At 38.4% G+C, this 22,722-nt stretch overlaps 1 protein-coding gene across 1 annotated transcript; it reads left to right on the top strand.

Moving 5' to 3' along the window:
* The first annotated feature begins 2,162 nt into the window (after window positions 1–2,162).
* On the top strand, window positions 2,163–21,165 carry YKT6 (YKT6 v-SNARE homolog). Its single transcript, XM_074210099.1, has 7 exons — window positions 2,163–2,376; window positions 5,587–5,669; window positions 8,067–8,167; window positions 10,127–10,231; window positions 11,698–11,763; window positions 13,521–13,622; window positions 15,945–21,165. The coding sequence occupies exons 1-7, from the start codon at window positions 2,273–2,275 to the stop codon at window positions 15,978–15,980; spliced, it is 597 nt and encodes a 198-aa protein (XP_074066200.1). The 5' UTR covers window positions 2,163–2,272; the 3' UTR covers window positions 15,981–21,165.
* The last annotated feature ends 1,557 nt before the right edge of the window (window positions 21,166–22,722 follow it).

The following is a 22,722-nucleotide window of genomic DNA, read 5'->3' as shown; positions in this document are numbered from 1 at the left end:
GAAAACAGTGAGGAAATTATAGGACAGTAAACTTGACTTTGATTTCTTGGAAAACCAGAATAAATCATTAAAGAGATGATTAGTGAACATCTAAAAAAAGTGGTAATCTTAAAGAATTAGAATAACTTCATTAAGAACAGACCATCCTAGACTAACTTTACTCCTTTTTTGATAGCTACTAGAGGATTAGGGAAATGTTATAATTATAGTTCAACTAATTTAATATCTATAAATCACTTTGAATATCATAACAGAATTATGTAAATGCTATAAATATTATTATACCTTGGTTTTAATAATTTGATATCATATTATGCTAGTGAAAAGATGGGAAGATGTAGACTAACTAGACAATAATACAAATAACTGTTTCAGTTTCTCATGTCTTCTGAACATTTGCTTTATGTGGGGAGAATTATTCTATTTCTTCTCATCTTGGTATTGGTGGTCAGCTTGTAAATATGCTTGGAGCCTCTTAGGTGAGGACCACACTGACACTGGGGTCATTAGGATCCTGCCAGGACTCCTGTATTTCACGATACCATTGCACAATCAACTTTCTTCTTTTCCCATTCATATGTCAGTCATGTACGTTTTGCCTTCCTGGACTTACCTGGGATGTAGAGAACTTACTTCTCCCATAAGATTTATTTTTCCTTTGGACTCATATAGAACAAGTTTAGTTCTGAGGGAGTCCAACCTCAAAGTGAGAGTTCTTATTCTTATACCCTGAGGTTCATTATGCTCCCATCCCAGAGCAGATAAGGAAAAACTGTACAGACAAGCTTAAGAATGGCTTCTTTCTGGGAGCCACTCAGTGTAAATAGTCTCTTAAAGAAAGGTAGCCAATATACAAAGTAGACCAGGCAATAGAGATGCTTAAAAGGTAAGCATACTTAAAACATCATCTTAAAATCCATTAAAACCCAGCGTTTTTCCTATGTTCTCCAGGGAGGTGGATACTTTGAAGCACAAAAGACTTTGCAAAACTGCTCTGTTTGATTATTTCAAGTCCTTTCCAATTTGCCTCAAGAATTCCTTTTCATCCTGATTACATATCACCCCTCTCCTATACTCTTAAACTTGTAGACAAGTTCCCTAGCATTCCATCTCCCACCTGTGACCTGGAAATGCTTTCTCTTTTAACCTAGCTCCTTTCAAGGTTCAAGTCAATTGCTACTTCTTTTCCTAGTTATACTATCTTCCACCTTATAAAAACAGAAAACAGGGGTGGCTAGGTGGTGCAGTGGATAGAGCACCGGCCCTGGAGTCAGGAGAACCTGAGTTCAAATCCGACCTCAGACACTTAATAATTACCTAGCTGCATGGCCTTGGGCAAGCCACTTAACCCATTGCCTTGCAAAAACCTAAATAAAAAACCAAAAAACAAAACCTTTGTATTGATTCTGTAAGCAGTTTGCATTTACCAATCTCTGAGGACCAATCAATCCATCAACTACGTGACACATATTATGATGTCTCTATGATCAAACACTCTAGTAGATGTTGAAGATATTACGGACAAAAATAAGATAAAAATTAAATAGTTTCCATCAATATCTTATATTTATCTGGGGAAACTTGGTTGAGGAAACAAGACACTACCTGCTTGATCTTGGGCAACTCCCTTAACTCCGGGGGGGGGGGCATCTCCTCATTCGAAAAATGAGAAAACGGGATCAGTTAGAACTCTACAGCTCCTTCCAGCTCTAGCTCTGAGATATCAGGCTGCATGCCCCTTGGCACACAGTGCCTAGGAGGCAGGGACTGGCCTCACCTTAGCAGAGACTTCCCTACAATGCATCATAGAGCTCTACCCACCCAGCCCTAAGCAAACCTGGGCATGGGTGGGAGGGGCCAGGAAGCACTGGGAGGAGCCTGCGGGGCGCATGCGCACTGCCCAGTCCGCGCCAGTTCGCTCCGTGGCAGTCCCAGAATTCATCGCTCCCGGCTCCGGCCTTTTGTATCCGGGGCAAGGGGAAGCCACTCTTCTGTTTAGAGAGAGCCTGGAACTGGAACTGAAGCCGGAACCGGAAACCAGAAGAGGAGGAAGTCAGGCAGAGTTTTGGTCCCGTCAGCTGCCGGCGCCGCTGAGGGTGGCGGTCGGCGGGAGGCGTCGGCTGCCGTTGCGGAGGGGCGGCGTGCGGCGCTCCGGGCCCCCGCGGTCAGCCGGGCTCCTCCGCGCCCGCGCAGCCCCGAGCTCTCCGCTGCTCTCTGAGCGCCCGAGCTGCGAAGGCGGCAGGCGGCCGCTCCTGGGGCCAGCCCCGGCGCCATGAAGCTCTACAGCCTCAGCGTCCTCTTCAAGGCGGACTCCAAAGCCGTCCTGCTGAAGGCCGCCTACGACGTGTCCTCCTTCAGCTTCTTCCAGAGGTCCAGGTGGGTGCAGCATCTCGGGCCTTCCCTCCGCCGGGCCGGGGGCTGGCGTTGGCGTCGTGCCCGCTGAGATGACCGCGTCCCAGCCACGAGCGAGAGCAGCGGGCGGCGGGGGAAAGCATTTTAGGCGCTCCTTCTGACACAGTTCTGTGAGGTTTAGAGATTTGAATCTTAAACCCATTTTACAGGTGGAGACGTAGCTTAGACAATCAGTGCCGTCTTTGAGCCAGGATTCAAACCAGCGCCTTCCAGGTCCAGCACTCTACATGCTTGGAATGGACTCAGATTTCTCCCATCTCTCAGCTCTGCAGATATGAACCTGATATATTTGTGCCGTATTTATGTTTGTGATGGGCTAGGCCAACAGGGTAAAAGAAGTTTAAAGAATATTAGAAATAGGGGCTTATTTGTGTAGACTTGGAAAAGGCATTAGAGTTTACTGACGAAGAATCCTTTCCCTCTCCTTCAAAGATGAGGAAAAATAACTCCTCAAGTGGCCAATCTGGACTAGGAGCCTAGACCCCAGGCCCTCTTGACTCCAACCTGTTGTTCTTTCTCCACTGTAGAACTGGTTGGGTTTAGGTCCACATTTTTTCTCCTAATCTAGAAAAGCTGATCTTCCTTTTTCCTCTTTTTTTCCATTACAGGTTGTGGGTGATTCTGGCCCCACGTGAGTTAAATTTGGATCCCAAATTTTCCACTGACTTGAGAGCCATTTAATTAGTATTCAGTCATAATTTGTTTTTAGTAAAAATGCTGGCCAAATGCATTTAATCATTTAGCTAATGCATATGGGCCGCAGGGTACATGAAATGATCAGAGCAGTATTCCTGCCAGGTTAATTCTCTTAGTATTGTTTATTGGCAGGCAGTGAAATTTGCAGTCTGCCTTCTGTTTTCACTGTTCCTCTGACACTTTACTTGCCAAAAAGTATTTTGTCAGAGAATTCCTGAGCAAGTACAAAAAATCCTTTTCCATCTCATTCTGATACTCTGTTGCTTTTGACTACCATTTTTGTTGAAGTTCTTTTAAGTTTTGTTTTCTAAGACTCTTCTGTCTTCCTTTTTCTCAGACTATATGTGATTTTGCTGACTTCAGGGGGTTTTTTTCTTCCCATTAATTATATGCCATCACTATGCTTGTGATATTAAGCCTTTTTGTTTCACTCTCACTTCAAGGAACCATTTGTACTTAGCACTTAAATAACTACAATTTTAGACTTAATTTCACAACTGACCAGAACTTTTCCCACTGTTTACAGAATAACTCCACTTAACATTAATCATGTGGTGTTTATTGTTAATATAATATCTTGTATCTGTAAAGTATTTTACAACTTTAGGTCAAAAGATTGTCCTGCAAAATAACTAGAACAGTTATCCCCATTTTACAGATGTGGAAATTTAGATCCAGCAAATTCATGATTTCCCCCTGGTTGCAAGTTGGAGCCTGGACACAGACCTAGATGTCCTAACTGCTGGTCCAGTTACCTTTCCATTGTATCATACTACTACCTGAAATCTCGCCTGTCACAAACTAAACTTTGGATAGTACAAGGAAGATAAGCCTTTTTTTCCAGCTTTCTTACTTTAGCCCATTATCACTGTCAAAAGTTTATAAGGTTTGGAACAATTAGCAGTTTACTTTACTCTTGCATCCAGTCTGTTATCATTAACTCTTTGTGGACGTCTTGCCCTCTCTCTGTCTATAGTCCTAGTTGAGGTTTTAACTGTCTTTCCAGCACTTTTTTAGAAGTTTCCCTCCTCTCTAGGTTGTGCAAATATCAAGGAAATTCTCATATCAGAAATAGAAGACATATTAGAGATCTCTTATTTGAACTTATTTCTGAACAGAAATCCCTGCTATAACTTCCCCAACAAATGGTCATTGAGACTTCATTTGAAAACTTCAAGAGATGGGGAACCCTTCCTCTTACTTACTCTCTCCACCCTTAAGGCAGCTCATTCTACTCTTGGCTTTAATTGTAAAGAAATCTTTTCTTACTAAGTTGGAATTTTCCCTTATACAGTTTTCGCACATTGTTGCTAAATTTACTTCTGGAGGTTGGATAGAAAAAAAAAAATCTAAGCCTTCTATATAATAGTCCCTTAAATACTTGCAGACATATATCATTTCACATCTTCCCTGTCTTCTAGCTAAACACTCCAGTTCCTTCAATTGATTGCTATATGATAGTGTCCAGTCTTCTTAGTATCCTTCAATATTATTTTATTCATGTTACCTTCTCTGAATCTTGTTCGGTTTTGTATTAGATTAAAGATTCCAGTCCAGACATTTTGTTATCTTCTATTCAATCCTATACTATGGTAAATCCATTCTAGCAAAGCATAGCTACTTTGTTCATGCCTTCTCCTGCTTTCTGGCCTTTTTGCATAAATTCTTCTAATATGAAACTCTTAATTTTATACCTTAGCCTTCTTAACTAAATCATTATCCATTCCCTCCTTCAGAATCCTTCAACATTCCTTTCCATATAGCTTTTATGAATCAATTCCACCTGAATATAGCCATTCTAATAAATGCTCTTGCTTAATACTTAGTCTTTTTATATATCTTAGAAATTGTATAAATCTCTGTATTTGGTTGTACATATATTTTTGTAGTTTTGCCAACTGTTTGTTCCTGTGCTTTTAATATGAAGGCTACCTTTTTTTTTTTTTTTTTTTGAGATTTTTGCAAGGCAAATGGGGTTAAGTGGCTTGGCCAAAGCCACACAGCTAGGTAATTATTAAGTGTCTGAGGCTGGATTTGAACCCAGGTACTCCTGACTGCAGGGCCAGTGCTCCATCCACTGCACCACCTAGCCACCCCGAAGGCTACTTTTGTAATTTTACACAATATCTAATTTATAGTGTTTTTTCAGGATTTTAACTGAGAGAGTGGATGGAACAATCTATTAGCCAGGTAATCAGTTTCCTAAAAGCTGGGAATGATTTGCAGTGATGAAATATATAACAAATAGATACAGTGATTAATGTTATAGCATTGTGATGAGGATTATTGAACAATTTATTATATATTCCATTTGCAAAATTTTATATTACATTATTTAAAGGGAAGGAGACCAGTGTCTTCTGCTTTCAAGAGTTTTAGGCTATTTTTCTCTATCATATAAACTCTCAGTGCTTATCTTATTTTTCATTTGGACAAGGTGAATGAGATAGACTCAGTTAATATTGTTATGTTTTTCAGTGTTCAAGAATTCATGACCTTTACAAGTCAACTGATTGTGGAACGTTCAGAGAAAGGCAGCAGAGCCTCTGTCAAAGAACAAGGTAAGGGAAATGATTAGCTTTGTATAGAGTTAGACCCATGGAATTTCAGTGCCTAGATTCACAAGTGATATGTTAAGTTACATACAGTCAAGTTTTTTGTTGCTGTGAGACACGACTATTTTTTCCCTACTACTCCTTGTCCTCTCTTCTTCCTTCATTATTGCCCTAATTATGTAAAATACTTTGCCCACTGAAGGGACTTGGTTTCATATGCAGCCTCTCCACTAAGGTTTGAAATCTACCTTTGATGCTAAATATTAACTTAGCAACCAAAACAACTTGGCATTTTGTGGTATCTTTCCAACTTGTGGTCCTCTCAAAAAAGGATATCCAGTTAGTTTTGTTAATAAAAGTTTAGTACAATATAGTTATTGGTGTGTTGGGTTAAGCATTTGGCATACTTCTATTCTTGTCCCTTTAAATCTTTTTTTCCATGACCTAGGTCTTTTTTAATTGTGAGATTTTATTTTTTGGTCATGCATTTGTATTTGCCACCTCTTTAAGGAGGAATGTGATATAGAAACAAGTCAAGAAGAGTTTTCATAAAATCACAATTACAACCAATTTAGTCTTATGTTCATTTTAAGCATCCTTGTTGCAGGATAAGATTTTGAAATGATTATTGATGCCATAAATACTAATTATTATGTATGGTATAAACGACTTTAAAGTTTCAGACCTTCCTATAGTTTTCATTCCCCAGAAATAGAATAGGGAAGCCCATATAGTCACCTTAATCTGTGACTTTCCTTTTTTAAATTCTGACATTTTAGATGATTCTTCATGTACATTCCAGCTATGTCCTTGAACTTAATAATTACATCTTGTTCATTTAGGAAGGTAAAATTTGATAAGCATCAGTGATGACTCCCTCATTATTTTCTTCATATTTTCACCCTATTCGGATTCATATTAAGTTCATTACTCTTTACTTTTACTAGTTTATCTTATTGTTTGGCATTTGGACTTTTGTAGCCAATATCAAACACATTATTATTTGTAAGTTGATATCCTTCTTTTACCTTTGAGGTCTTTCTGACTATACAGGCCTTTTAAAAATTCTTTAGAGAATAAAGTAAATATTGCCTAGGTTAAGAAAAGTTTTGATCAAGCACTTGACTGATATTTTTATATCAACTGTATAACATAGTGTACTCTTCCTTATCATGTGACCATACTTTGACATAAATGACTTGTTTTTGTTTCTTGATGCTTAGGCATAACATGGTACAACAAAATTTAGCATTTAAATCTGGGTTTGATACCATTCTATCTGGATTTCTGAGATTTTTTTTTTCTTTCCTTGTCACTTTAAAGGAGATTTGGAAGAAGGAAATCTGATCTGTTCTTTAGGGTTTTCCCAGATTTCTAGGGCTAGAAGCAGAGCCTCCATGACTACTGTAGGCCCCATGAGACACCTAGGTTATGGTTTCCTGGGTCGTTGCAATCATAAGCAGTCTTAATTACAGATGGTTCCCAATAACCACACAGTTTCTGTGGATCTTGTACTGTGCAGAAAAACAGATACTGTGAAAAGAGGAGTCAAAAGTGTGGGGGTTCAAGTCCTGGCTTGGACGTTATTATGCGTGTGCCTTGTGGTGAATCCTTTAATCTTCCTGAGTCTCGGTGCCTTCATCTTTAAAAATAAGAGAGTTAAAATAGATGGTCTCTGAGGTCTTTTTTTGAGCCCTGGATCTATGATCCTGTGACTATCAGAAAAGAGAGACCAAGTGAGAATAACCACAGGCTTAGTGTCAGAATACCTGACCTTTAACTTGCGTTGCTTAAGAGATGTGTGACTTTGAATAAGTCACATAATCTCTGAACCTGGTTTCCTTATCTTTAATAGGATCCACTCCTGCTTCCTTTGTCTCATTTGACCTGATCATTTGTAATACTTAGAAAGAATTTTGTAAACTTGAATTGCTATATAAATGTTAGGTCTTGTAATTATTGCCTGTTAATCTGACTGACATGTAGGGATTTGACTTCAGAGTTCCTTGGATCCTGATCCAGCAGCTCTGTAGAATGAACCCTTATATATCTTTGTGAACTTGAGATCTGATTCTCAAGTGACACTTGTCTGGGTTTGTATGATAGTAATAAGAGCAGCTCACGTTAATGTGGCACCTAAGATTTCTATAGCAAGCCTACAACAATTTTATGAGGTATAGTTTTTAATTATCCCTCTTTTATAGACAGTGAAATGAAGACTCAAGAAATCTAAAGTAACTTATTCAGAGTCACATAGTGTAAGAATCAGAATACAAATCTAGATCTTCTGACTAGGTCATTTTGATAATGTGTGCTACTCTCAGAAATACCTATACCTCAGTCCCCCAAAACCCCATTCACCATATGCTACTTTTCTCACATGTGACCTCTTTGTCTACTCAGAGTATTTATGTCATGTCTATGTGCGGAACGACTGTCTCTCAGGTGTGGTCATTGCAGACAATGAATATCCCTCCCGGGTGGCTTTCACCTTGCTGGAAAAGGTAAGTTGCTTTTGGGGTTTGAGACTATGGGATAAGAAAATATCCCTTAATTTAGTCACTAAGTTATGAGAGATTGAAATGCTTTGTTTCAGTTAGTGCTATCAGTAACTCCTCTTCTGATTGCTGTCCTTTCAAATTCAACGTGCCAAAAACAGAATTGTCTTCTTTACTTCAATATCAGCTTCTTTTCTAAGTTTTTCTTCTTAGAGTGGTAACTGCCATTTTTTTCCTGTGTAAAATATTGTTTTGTTGGGTTTTTTATGTTATTACTTCCTCATGGCTGCCATCTCTTCCTTTGCATCAAAGAAGTATAGGTAAGTGAAACACTGGTAAAGTCCAACAGCATACATGTTATTTCATACTTACCGTCCATCATCATCTCTCTGCCAAGGAAAGGGAAAGATGTTTCACTGTCAATTCTCTGGAGTCAAGATTGATTATAGCATTGGTCACATTTTTGGTGTGTTTGAATGATGCTGCTGTTTTCCTTTTTTGTATCATGGACTCCTTTGACAGTCTTATCCCTTTCTTAGGATTGCAAATGTGGTCTACATTCACAATTGAAGGAAATGCTAAATTTCAGTCAAAGGTTAATAAAAATAAAGATGTAGTAGTTTTTCTATCTTAAGTTCTTGGAGGATTCCCCCCCCCCCAAAAAAAAATCCATCCCTGGACACCCAAGTTTATCCCTGCTTTAGAGTCATTTTTTATTTTTCTCAATCTATCACCCCATATCTCACCACTTTTGAAATGTCTCTTAAGTCTGTCTCCTCTTTTTCATTTCAGCACCCTACCACAAACCCTTCTAGACCAGCTCCTCAATGGATAAAGTACTTCATTTGTAATACCAATCCTTTCTCAGACACTTAATAACTATGTATCTTCTGGGCATATCATTTAACCTTTTTGAGGCTCTGGGAGCCATGCTATCTGGGCTTTGCAATTTCTTTATTCTTTTTTTTTTTTTTTTTTTTACTTTTGCAAGGCATTGAGGTTAAGTGACTTGCCCAAGTTCATACAGCTAAGTAATTATTAGTTGTCTGAGATCTGATTTGAACTCAGGTCCTGTGCTCTATTTCAGGGCCAGTGCTCTATCCATTATACTATTTAGCTGCTCCTGGACTGTAATTTCTAAGGATCCTTCAAGCTCTAAACAATCTGTGATTCTTTCTGGCTTTTAAAGCCTTCTGTAATCTCAACTTTTCTACCCAGTGAGCATTGCTTCCTAAGAACTCCCAAGACCTGCTCTGTTTCATTCAGGCTGAAATCCTTGTTGCTTCTCTGTACCCTGAGAAATATTCCATACTCATTTCCACCTCCATGGTTTTCATTACCTAGAGTGATGTTTTCATTTTCCTCATTGTTTATCCAAATCCTTCCCAAACCCAGTTCAAATCTGTCTTACCTGTGTGTCACTGTAGGCCAAGCTGGTTTCTTTATATTCTGAATTTTCACTCTACTTAGTCATTATAAACAATGTTTAATTGGTTGTTTTACATGTATTCTTGGTTACCTTAGTTATATTGTAGACCCCTTGAAGAAAAAGGCAATAGCTTATGTTTCTTTAGTATTCTCTATAATATCTAACACATTGCTGGAAATGTTTTGCAAAACAAAACAATTGAATACAAATTGCATCATTGTTAATTTTTTAATTTTGAAGATATGTGAAGTATCCCCCCAAAAATTCAGATTCTCCTCTGTGAGGTAGAAATCTTTTCTTCAAAAAGTTATTTTGTCTTTTAAATGCTTAGGACCCCATGCATAATCACCAAGAACTTGGGGAAAGGAGGGAAAGAACTTTAAATTTGATTCACTTTTTTCCTTAGTTTTTGGCTTTTGAAAATATGGAAATATTTTTATGGATCTGGAGAATTCTGATCACTGCTTGAGGCATATTATTTGAGGCCTGGGAATTCCATGGTAGGAATACTGATATTATATTTCTTTTTCTTGTAGGTATTGGATGAATTCTCTAAACAAGTTGACAAGATAGATTGGCCAGTAGGATCTCCTGCAACAATACATTATGCAGCACTGGATAGTTATCTTAGTAGATATCAGGTAATATTTCCTTTTTATTTTTTTTAATTACATGTAAAGATAATTTTCTACATTCATTTTCTGTAAGCTTTTGAGTTACACATTTTTCTACCTTGTCCTTATGGCAGTGAGTAATCTGATATAGATTATACATAATCATATTAAGCATTTCTATATTAGTCATAGTGTGAAAGAATATCACGTAATTTTTCAAGACAAATTGATGAAGAAAATATATTGTTTAGTATTATGAAAATATTAGGCTGATTTTTTTATGGTAACCACTCTAGTTGAGGCTCTCACCACCTCTCATCTGGATTGTTAGTTAGAATAGCTTCCCTTCTTCCAGTCTTGTCTCTTCAATCCATTCTCCATGCAGTTTCTACAGACTCTTCCTGAGGCATAATTCTAACCATTTCATTTTCCTGATCATGAACTATCAATGGCTCTCTGTTGTTCTAGGATAAAATACAAACTCCTTTGTTTTTTAAAACCCTTCATAGTCTGACTTCATCCTTTCATCTATGAAATGATTTGGAGAAGGAAATGGCAAGCCACTCCATTAGCCTTACCAAGAAATCCCCAAATGAGGTGATGACAATTCAAATACAACTCAATAACAATCACCATTACCATTCCTCATTTCAGCTAAGACAACCTCTACATGATATCCCATCTCCCTCCTTTTTGCATAGGCAGACCCCTGCCTTTCTCTTTACTACCACCTCTTTGAATTCCTAACTCCCATTAGATCTTAACTTAAATGCTCTCTCTTGGAGACCTTTGCCAGTATCCCTTTACTGTTGGCATTCCCTTTCCTGTATAACTTTGTGTTTATTTCCTGTTTACATGTTGTATCCCCCAATTAGCTCTCAGGGGCAAAGATTCTCTTATTTTTGGTTTATTCCCAGTGCCATGCTTAATACCTGGCACATTTTCTTTTTGGTCTACACTTGTGTTTTCATCAGTATAGAGAAAATTCCCTAATTAGGGAACTCCCTGATACAACTCAGTTTCTGTAATTTATAATCTTGCTTGGTCTTTGGTCTTGTTTGAGGGTGGAGAGGGTGAGTTGCTTGCCCATGGTTAATAGCATCAGGGTGACCTTGCTACATCTCCTCACCACCTCTCATGTTGTAAAGATATAAGTACTTAAGGGTTTGTTGCATTAATTTCCCTAAGCAGACTTGACCTGGATGATAGGATCTTTAATGCTTGCTACCCCTTCTCCAGACTCTTCTTTGAAAAAATGGAAGAATCTGAAACAGCCTTTCACTACTTGAGAATTTAAAATTTTTCCAGTTGTTAAATCAGCTGGTTTCTTTGGGGAATTTGAAGGCTGTGATCCAGCATCTTGCTTTCTTTAACTTGTTTCTTTCTACAACCAGAACTACAGTATTTGTCTTATTACTTTATATTTCCGTGCTTCCTTTTTATTTGATTTCATGTGATCACCATTCAGCTGGCCTGTTTTTATTCCTTTCTAGAATCCTCGAGAAGCTGACCCCATGACGAAAGTACAAGCTGAGTTAGATGAGACCAAAATCATTCTGGTAAGTAGAAATTGAAAGATATAGCAATTTACCTTTGAACGGCTGAGTAGATATTTCGATTGAGGTGTTTTTAGAGTTTTCAAAGGGGATTTTTACAAACATTCCTGAGGATAGTAGTGTGACTGTTTCAGCTTTACATGAAATTTGCTGAAAGGGAGGTGTTCAGTGACTGTTGGATTTGAAACTCAGGACTTCTGAGTCCAAACCTTCCACAGTTTTGGCTATCGAATTTTAAACCCCTTCTACAAGGAATTCACTTTTTGTGGATTTTTTGATGCCCTTTTGTCTCCTTTACAGATTTATTTATTGGACTCTAAAGGTTTGAGATGATGGATATAGCTGGAGGTTATATGTCTTTCTTAGTACATCTGTATTTTCTAACCACCTGAATTTTAGTTTCTGGCTTTTGGTGATAGCTCTCAATTTTTCTACCTCTTTGGATCCCTGCATCTTCTGAAAACTTAGCATGGAACTTGGAGGAAATCTTTTTTTAAAAAAAAAATTTTCTCCACTCTGGAGAACAGAGGAATTCTCATCAGACTTCAACTTCTGTATATATTTTATCAAGTTAGAATTGTTGACTCATGAGTCTTTTGTTGTAAAATTCCAGTTGGAATTTCAAATTCATATTCTGATCCAGTTAAATTACTTCTTTTATCTTTTAAATTATAAAAATAGAATCATTTAGATACAATAAGAGGTATTAATTTGTCTTTATTTAAAAATGTTTTTTAAAAGTGCATTCTTCATTGTCTGCAAATTCAGATGTGTTTGCCACATATCACAGTAAAGTTTATAAAGTTTATAAAGCTTGACCAATTATGGGACACTGGACCCTAAGGGATGATCATTCCTCCACTTCTTAATTATCTTCCATTCCAATATTAAAAGCATCAGTGGTTTCTAGGAGTTTAAAATTTCCCAATGTAGAAGTTCAAAAATATTGAGATCATTAGTATAAAGTATTACTCTTTACACAGTCCTCCCAAAACTTTATTTTTGTCCCCAAACTCCCTCTACCAGAACAGATCAGCAACTGCTTTGCACTTTATAGACTTAAAATTGTCTGAAACAGTGAGAAGTCAAATGACTTGTCAAGGGTTACTCAGCCAGCATATGTCATAGGAGTAACTTCAGCCCACACCTTCCAACATTTCTACTATGCTGTGTTAAATTTGTTAACAGTCTTAGATTAGCCTAAAGCACCGGAGACTGTATGCAGTTAGTAATTGTCAGACATAGAATTTAAATCTAGGTTTTTCTGGCTTCAAGGCCAGCTGCTCCCTCTCTACCATGCTCTCCCTCATGGTAATTACAAGTCCTTTTATAAAATTCAATTGAGAACAAAAACCAAAGGTAGAAGAGTTTTGGTTTGTGGACTGATTTCCCCCTAAATCCTATGAGCTTTCTGTACCAGTTGCCAGGGTTTTCATACACTAGGAAGCTCACACTTAGAAAAATCAGTTCACCTTTAACCCAGTGATCATAGAAAAATCTCTTCTTGTTTGGTTCTGCATCCATATTAGAAGAGTTTTGAGTTCCATAGTGGTTTCAAAATAGTTTCCACTAACAATTATGACCCATTGTTCTCTGATGCTCAGTATTTTAGTGCTATATTTGGTTGATGCTTAGAGAACAGAATTGAAAGATGCTGATTCTATAAATGGACAAACTAAACTGTACTGATATCAAATGCTTATGCTCATGCTGGTCTTTCATCATCATTTATTTGCATAGTTCTTTTTTCTTTTATCCAGCACAACACCATGGAGTCTTTGTTAGAACGAGGAGAAAAACTAGATGACTTGGTGTCCAAATCAGAAGTGCTAGGAACTCAGTCCAAAGCCTTCTATAAAACTGTAAGTACTAGTAATACCCACCTCTTCCCTGGAAAACCTTTTTTTTTTTTTTTTTTTAGGTTTTTGCAAGGCAAATCCGGTTAAGTGGCTTGCCCAAGTCCACACAGCTAGGTAATTATTAAGTGTCTGAGACCGGACTTGAACTCAGGTACTCCTGACTCCAGGGCCGGTGCTCTATCCACTGCACCACCTAGCCGCCCCAGAAAACCTTTTCTTAAAATGAGACTTATTATATGTGTCCCTTCTGGGACACTAGACTTTTCTTGGAATATTTAACGCTGCTCAAAAGTAGAGCTCTTTTGGGAAATAGCTTTTAATAGCTTTTCTACTGCATGGGGTTGCTGGAGTTATTTGGGAAGGTGGATGATTTTTTGCCACCTCTAATACCAAATCTTCGTTTTTGTTTCTGTTTTTTATTACAGCAACAGCATACTTTTATAAGTACTTGAAGGTTTAAAAAAAAAGACACTTCCTTTTCATTAAGATTTTTGTACCTACTTTTTATTTGAGGAAAAATAAGGCTCAAAGGACCATAAATGTTGGAGTCAAGATTTGAACTCAAAACTCCGACTTCTAATCAGGGACTCTTATCATCTCATACTGCCACTCTACTAGTTGTCTGTCCTACAGGGAAAGCTAATGTTTTTAGTTTTAAGGTCAATAATTTTTCCTCCTAAGGCGTTTCTGAAGTTAGACCCTACTCTCAAAGGAAAGGATTGCTTACCATTTGAATTTGTTTATTATTATGTTGAGTAAATTGATTAAACCAATTCATTTAACATTTACTAAATGCTTCCAATATGTAAAGCATGAAGAATATAAAATCAAAATAAAAAAAAATTCTGCCTTCAAGGAGCTTATATTCTACTGGAAATACAACTAATGAGCAATTTAAGTGTATAAAGGAAGAGAAAAGGGAAGGACAGTATGTAAAAAATAGATAATGCTCAGAAAGGCAATGGTGCTATCATCCTGTATAAAAAAATGATAACTGTTAAAAAAAAATAAGATAGACATGAGTTTTGAATTTGTCTAGACTTAAACTGATACTGCCACAAATTTTCACTTTGTAACCAACATGCATTTGTAGGATACTTAAGTAGGGTTAAAGATCTGATCTTATCAGTGGCTATGAAACCATACTGTTGATTGGTTGATTTCCCTGATAAATTTTTTGGTAGGGATTTGATGGACTCCTGACTTCTGAAAAAACCCAGAGGAAAGATTTTATGATACCATTGAAAAATCTCTTGCTTTGGTATAGTTACACACATTCCCCATGGGATGTATCTCACATGTGGAAATTCTTTCCTCATATTCACTGGAAATCTTTTCCCTTTAAGATTCAGCTCGGGCGGCTAGGTGGCGTAGTGGATAAAGCACCGGCCCCGGAGTCAGGAGTACCCAGGTTCAAATCCGGTCTCAGACACAATAATTACCTAGCTGTGTGGCCTTGGGCATGCCACTTAACCCTGTTTGCCTTGCAAAAAAACCTATAAAAAAAAAGATTCAGCTCAAGCTCAAGAACTTCTTTGATGAAGCCTCTGATCTCAGTAAAACTAGAAATAATCTCTCCTTCATAGAATTTCCTGTCTCTCTGTTGGACTTCTCCTTTGCAGTTATTCTCACTTGTATTATAATTAGTGTACCTCTCCCTCTGTGTGTGTGTGTGTGTGTTTGAATGTGTGTGTGTCTGTGTGTTACACACTCACACATACATGTTGCATGCTCCTTGAGTGCTGGATTTTCTTTGCATTTCCAATACTGAAGACAGAGATGCATATCTTTGTCCTCCTTAGCATCATTCTCTAAGCAGTTGAACTATTTGAGAGAAATGTCCAAGTTATATGAACAAAAGGTTTTTAATTGATCAGAAAGAGAAATGGGACATGAGGGCTAATTAGGTGGAACCAATTAGTTAAAAAGACTTTTTAAGAATTGATGGGATGTGAGAAGAAGCCTTAGCATTAAGGACATTAATTTATTGCTGAGTTCCTGGTGATGAACTAATTTTTTGGTGATAGCCCTATCTTCTGTTTTTGAGGGTGAATGAGGGTTTCGTATTTTCTGTGAAAGTACAAAATAAGAAAGCTGATATCTCTAGCCTATCCATTTCAATTTCCCTGCTTCAATGTGGTTTTTGGAAGTATAGATATGGAGATCTAGGTCCCAGGCTCTAATCAGGAAACAGTTTTGATAGCAGAGTTCTTTGTTACAATCTTTCCTAACAAGTAGATTCTAGGGAAAAGGCACATTTCTCCACCACCCTTATCATCTATTAACTTTTCTAACCTTTTCCCCCAATTCTTGATTTCTCCCAAGGCTCGGAAACAAAACTCATGCTGTGAGATCATGTGACCCCCAACCAGTGATGACCCTGCTCTGGAAACTTTGCCTGTCATTCATGTTGAGAACTGTAAAGCACCCAGGAAAGAAGAAATCAACTCAAATGGTGTCCTGAAATGGGAATATTCCATTTCAGATTTCAGCCCCTGGGATGAGCGGAGGAGGGTGAGGTGGGAGGAGCTTTGGGGAGATGTTTGTATACTTAAGTGTAATTTTTTTTCTCTAAAAGGAAAGATAATCTGAACCTCAAAAAGATCATGTTTTGGGGGCAGAATGCAAAAAAAATTCTCAATGACTCCTGTAGGTGCTGAAGGGCTCATTTCTCTGATAAATTTCCTGGGAGGGATTTGATGGGCCCCCTGACTTCTGCAAAACCCCACAGGAAAGTCAGGACCAAATCTCTTCTTGATTCTGTTTTTTGGTTTGTTTGTTTTTTAATTTTATTTTTTACATTCATTATAACACTAGAAGGAAGTAACTCCAGTGTACAGGTGGGTTACAGTTAAAAATAAATGGGAATTTTGCCACTCTGCAGAGCTTGGGAGATGACCTCCTTAGCAATTGATGAAAGTGAGTTCTGGTGACCCAGCTACACATGGATACCCATTCCTTCCCTTCCTTAGATCAGTCATGAAGTTTCTTTTATTTTTGGATAAGACCCCTTAGCATGTTTATCCTCAGGGAAAGTGGGAGCCCTCTCAAAAGAGAAAAAGCTGAAGGCTTGAGACCTTGACAAGTCAGTAGAAAAGTTTTATGGTGAGAAAAAGGAGCATACCTCAAACAACCTCGCAAGTTTTGTTTTCTAATGTGTACAATGTGTTCCTATTTCTTCCAGTGCTGCCTTGTAATGGGGCTTATGATTGTCCTGACAAACTTGTCCATAAGGTTCTATAGAACTATTCAAGGCAGGGAGGTCTGTGGGAGTAACTCAGATATATTTAATGGAGTAAGGAGGCAGCGATTATCTTAGCCAGCATATCTAGAAATGAAGTATAGAAAGTAGGGGACTTTATTAAAACTGGTTGATTTGAGGATAATCAGTTGTGAGTATTCTTTGGGGGGTAGAACTCCAACTAGCACTGCATCTTGAGCAGCCCCTTAAAGCCTTGCAGTGACAACATATCTTAAATATTGCAATTGTGGTCCAAAATAGTATGTCCTTTAGCCGCTCTTACAAAAGTTTTTTTTTTTTTATTTTTTTTGCTCTGAAAGTTGACTATAGTTTTCTTGTTCTTCTGACCATGTGACTGCCTAGGGACTTACCCATTTTGGTGAGTCTTAATGAATAGAAGAATGTCTTTGAGGATCTGATGACTTTTATCAGGAAAAGTGTGCCAACTGTGCCATGGCATATCTGTCTCATGCCCCCTGTCCTGAGACTGGCAGATATATTTAAGAGGCTCCCAGCCTGGCAGAGGCAGAGTAACCAATCCTCTGTAAATGCTAAGGTTGTTATCTGGCCTCCTTTGTGCTTAAAAGCACCTTTTTTATGAATATAGGCTAAGATCTGTGGCCCTTTCAGTGCCTAGCCATCCAAATTTCACCCAGCTAGCATTAACAGGATCTTGGCACCCAATTTCTATTGACCTGTTGACCTACGGAACTACACTTGCTTGTGGTTATTGCTCCTTGAGAGCTTATACTTAACCCTCCTCTCTTTAAGGTATTAAAGGAAAACAACCAGACAGGAGTGTTGAAGTGATGAGAATAGAGTGTTGTTAAGTCATCATAAGTAGTCTTGACCCCTGGTCAGATGTTTGTTGCATCTAAACAGGATGTATATGAGCTGCTTTTTTGTTGTTGTACAGTATTTTCTGTAGGTAGAGCAATTTGTGTGCCAGAACTGGGCTGCAAAAGGAAGAATCTAAACTTAATAAAATCCAGCCATCACAGAAGCCCTGTGTCAGCATATCAAGTGATGAACATCTTTTATTTGCTTGTTCTTTGGGAATTCTTCCCAAGTAACTGCTTCTCTTGGCTAAGCTTGGTGAAGTTTTAAGACCCCTATATAGAGGGCCTATACAAATTATAAGATATTTGAGCCCATAATATTATACTCAGTCAAGTATTCACTGACCTTATGAACTTTTTTCAAAACGAATGTCATCTAAAATTTCAACTGGCATAAAATTCACTGGAGAATTTAGGATATTGGGGGTATGAATTCAACTGTTTTAGTGGATACCACTTCCTTGCAGTTGCAATTAACTCTTGATTCCTATTCTCTGGGAATTATACTAGCTGATAGGTGATGGTACCCACTATAAAACTGACCTAGAAACATCATTCTTCTCTGCCACAAGATGTGACTATTCCAGTACTGATGAATGGGGTCACCATCAGACTTTTCAAGGATTTCCCTTGGTACCTGCCTATCCCAATCCTTCTAAGTCTATAGACTTGTGACCAGAAAATGGATTTTGTACTCCTCTTCATCACTTGACTTTTTATTTTTAAGTTTTTCCAGCTTTAATTCAAATTATTCTTAAATGAGGGATAAATGCCATTCTCTGGTTTTGTCTTTTTTCCCTTCTGGTTACGGTTACAGGAGTTGAAAACTGCCCTGGAATGTGACAGGAGACATTACGAGATCTTTAAGAAACTCATTCTAAAGCTTGTGCTACAATATGAATAGAGAGAACTCATTGACTTTGGAAGCCTAAGAGAAAACAAAATCTTTCACCTATAACTTGGCCTCAGCATCTGCAGTAAGCATGACTTTGGCAAGCAAGAGGCATGGCCCTGGCAGGTTGCCTTTTGGAGGGTAGGGTGGGAGGAGACTTCAGCAGTGGTGTTGTATTACTTGGTCCTTTCTGTGCATTATTGTAGCTTCTTGTTTCTTTAACTTAATGCTTTTGCTAAACATTTATCATTTGGCAACGAGTGTATTTTAATAATCACTATCTAACTTCTGTATGTTCTGTTTGAGAGATTCCTGTCTGGATAAAAGTTGTCTTTTGAAATTTGAAAATGATCCTTTGGCTTTCTTTGGGATTAAAGGAGTTTAAAAAAGGTGCCTCACTGTAGCTCTGTTTAGTTTTTTCTGGTGGAGTGTTTAATATTGAACCTTCATAGAATATGTGGTTAAAGATTGGTAATGTTGATGAAATATTTCTATCAATGGAGGAGGTGTCCTCAATTTCATCCTTACCTTTCAGCTCTAAATCTGATTCCCTTACTCACCTTATATCTCTAAGGCAGATTAAACCTGTTTGTTTTTTGTTTGGTTTGGTTTTTTTCCCCACTATGAGGCCAGAAGGTGGAGTATCAGAATAGGAGGTAAGACATTTTTTTTTCCTATTGCCAGGGAAGATTGCAACTTTTATGGCATTGGTCTCTGTGAGATATTCATGGCCCCATCACAAAGAATTTTTGTTTGCTTTTGTTGTGCTTCATCCAGTGTTTTCTTTCAAGGGCAATGATACTATGTGTGCTCAGTCAAAAGCTTATGGTAGTACCCCTCACCTATCCAGTCCTGGTTAATACTGCCTGTAGCAGCTTCACACTTCAGATTTTCCAGGACAGTCTTAAGAAACAGCCATCCTTCTAATAAGGCTTTGTTTATTTTTTTCTGACTTATGAATTGGATGTTATATCTCTTATACTAATGTAAAAAAATACCTATCTTCTGCCACATTCTTATAAAAAAACTCCAAAAATGAGAACAGGGAGGTTAGCCAGTAATGTTAAGGTTCTTCACTAAGGTGTAACTTGGCCATTCATTAAGAAATGTCTGGAATTTCGATTATTTTAATTGTTTGCCAGGGAAGAACATGGAAGAACTATGCAATCTTAGTCATAGAGCTAACCCCACTAAATACTCCTTGAAAGGTTAGTGTACATTTTCAAATGAGGTATGATAGCTGTTACTTGAGAAATTGGAAGGCATCTGGATATGGAGAATGAAGGAGAAAGAAGAACCACAAACAGTAATCTTTCCAACTAAGATAACTAGCTTCAGATCATTAATAGGAAAAATCTTTTTGTAATTTGAGCCTCTAGTTTCTTTCTGGCTTGTTTAAATTTTGGGACCTTTTAACATTCCTAACTGAAGTTTCAGAGCTGTAGGATTCATGGACCAGTCTGGAGAAGCAGACAAGGAAGTAAAGAGCAGATGCCCCTCACTCTAGCTTTTCATGTTCGAAACATTCTCAGGATGTTTGGAGTGCTAGAAATGTGTCTTTCAGATGCAATTTATCTCCTCACAGGATGGTGGGCACACCTGACATTGGAGGTGTGTGGTTCATGGTGGAAGGGGTGATGGATTTGGAATCTGAGGACTTGAGCTCCCTTTCTTGCCCTGCTACTGTTGCCTTTGTGACCTTGGGCAAGTCCTTTTCACACCTGGGCATTAAATCTTTGAACCTGATGTGCTCTGTACAAATGTGCTTGAATATTTGTTGAATGGATCAAAAGATATGGCTTCCTTCTTGAACTTAATGTAACAATATTCATTACATAGTAAGTTTTGGTAAATGTTGGCAACATCCCTGACTTGTGTCCCTTAGATAAAACCATTTGATTTTTCTTTTGAAAAAAGTGGATAATAATGCTAGACAGTTTTCAAAATAATATGAAAGTTTGATATAGTAAGGCACTAACTTGAAGCACCTTAGATAACTAGGGAACTCGAATTTTTCCAGAAATTTTGAAGGGCAGGCAGGTGACCAGTGAAAAGAATGCCAGGCCTAAAATCAGGAAAACCTACATTCAAATCTAGTCTTAGACGCTTAATATCTCTGTAACCCTGGGCAATTGAGGCACTGACCTGAATTTCCTCATTTATAAAATGAGCAAGAGAAGGAAATTGCAAACCACAACAAAAAACTAAAGTTCTGAACTCTGATGCCTTATTATAGCACAGAGATGACCCCAGAATCGCAAAGGTTATTACAGTGGGCGTCTAGTCAGTCCTACAAAGCTGGAAAATCTGGGTACCGTGGACAGACCTCTGTCATCTGGGCACCAGCCTCGCTAGGTTTGGAGAAACTCATTACCAAATGACTTACATGTTTTTCTTTTTTTTTTTTTTTTTACCATAGCAAATCATGAAAATTGTTTACTAATATGTAGAAGACCCATGATCTGCATTGATTTCTCTTGTGATGTGTCAAGTACTTGAGAGCAAGGACTTTCTTTTCTCCTTATATTCCCAGGGCCCGACACCTAATTGGTAGAGAGAGGAAATCGTTGACAGAGATCACTAAGTGCAGTAGTAATGCTGAGGCTTTCAGTGAGGAGGAGGAGGAGGGAGGGTGGTGGATATTATATAAATCTCTTCTTTCCTCTTCAGTGTCTGCCTGCACAGCCTCCCCCTCTTTAACTTCTTTCGGGTCCTTTGGGAGAACTTTGCCCTGGAAAGGATGCTATTGGTAGGCTCACCCGATTAGGGCTGCTAGCTAAGCTGAGCCCTGAACACACTGGCATGTGCTCTGTGACCAACACAGATTTTTCACTTAGTGGCCTATATTCTATCCCTTGACTGGTAGGACCAGGTCTCTCTCATTTCATACTGTTTTTTGGCATAATAAAGGACACAAACCCATTGAACCCTTTGCCAGGAATAATGGCAATTTTCTACAGGGAAAGCCTCCCTACTCATTTCCTTAAGGAATCTCAAGGGACCCTTCTGTTGGTGCTGGACACAGCATGTGTGCCCTCTTGTATCAAGTTTATGAAACTAAGCCAACAAAACGTCCCATTCTTCCTATTAAGTCACCATCAATCTATGTCATTTGGCCCCCCAAAGACTTCTAATGTATTTTTTTAAGCCTTCATTTCCTTGCCAAGGAATCAATGGAAATGGAGATTAAAAATTATATCTGACTGACAGCAGTTAGAGAGTGAGTTAACCTCTGGATTGAGAAAGCAATTGACAGAGGAGAGCAATGGATTTTGGTGCCAAGGCTCTGCCAACTTCTGCTATGAGAGGAGGAAGGGACATTAGTGTGAGGACAGAAGGTGATGGGATCATTGCCTATATTCTTAATCTCTAGTTAAGCAGTGGATGAACATTGAATAGGTTTGGAATGTTTCCTTTTCTGAGGAAGTTACTGTGGAAATGTGTGGGCAGGCTCTTATGTACCAATGCCTACCACCACTTCTATAGGAGATTTGTCTTGTGATCTTCTTAAGCTTTGTCCTGTTCAGGGTGGAGAGCAAGCCCAAACTCAGCATGGGAGCTCTTGATACATAAGTGTAGTGCTCCAGGAGGGAGCATGGTAAAATTGAAATGACTAGAAGATGTCATAGAAAGTAAAGGATAAGAGGGACCTTCTATGCTTGGCAGGGTGATTTTTATTTGTGGAATTGTTGTCTTCTCTGTTTCCCTGGGCACCAAGGATCTAGAATGATCCAAAATAAAGACAGATGAGCTAGTTTAGGCTGGCCTGAATTATCTTTTTTCTAGGGAGAATGATCTAAGTAGCCTCCTGGGGCATTGGCAAGAGTTGGTATAACCCACCCAGAGCTGAGCTAACCATCCCTCTTAATTCATGCTGTTGATTTTCATTGGGCATTATTGTCCTACTCATGTCATCAGCAAAGCTCAACCAAAGGGTCAGGGCCATTTCCCATCTATCCCAGATGAGCATTCTGTGGAACTTTTACAGCTAGGGTGGGGGGATGGTGGACATGCAGTGTTTATGGGACCCACTGGGAAAGGTCAAAGATGGCACAGAACATAGACATAGTTAGGGATAGAGCAAGGTTAAGGTGAAAAGCAAGCTACCACACACACTCAGCAGATTGTCCC

Source organism: Macrotis lagotis, chromosome 1, assembly GCF_037893015.1.
Source record: "Macrotis lagotis isolate mMagLag1 chromosome 1, bilby.v1.9.chrom.fasta, whole genome shotgun sequence".
In the NCBI taxonomy this organism is placed as follows: Eukaryota; Metazoa; Chordata; class Mammalia; order Peramelemorphia; family Peramelidae; genus Macrotis; species Macrotis lagotis.
Note: the sequence above shows the minus strand (reverse complement) of the source record. Positions and strands in the feature narration are given on the sequence as shown.

Bases quoted from the DNA above. Each gene is read 5' to 3' on its own strand.
- YKT6 (XM_074210099.1), top strand. From the start codon at position 2,273: ATGAAGCTCTACAGCCTCAGCGTCCTCTTCAAGGCGGACTCCAAAGCC. The intron at 5,670-8,066 runs GTAAGGGAAATG...TTGTCTACTCAG, and splicing joins AGCCTCTGTCAAAGAACAAG to AGTATTTATGTCATGTCTAT. The intron at 11,764-13,520 runs GTAAGTAGAAAT...TCTTTTATCCAG, and splicing joins ATGAGACCAAAATCATTCTG to CACAACACCATGGAGTCTTT.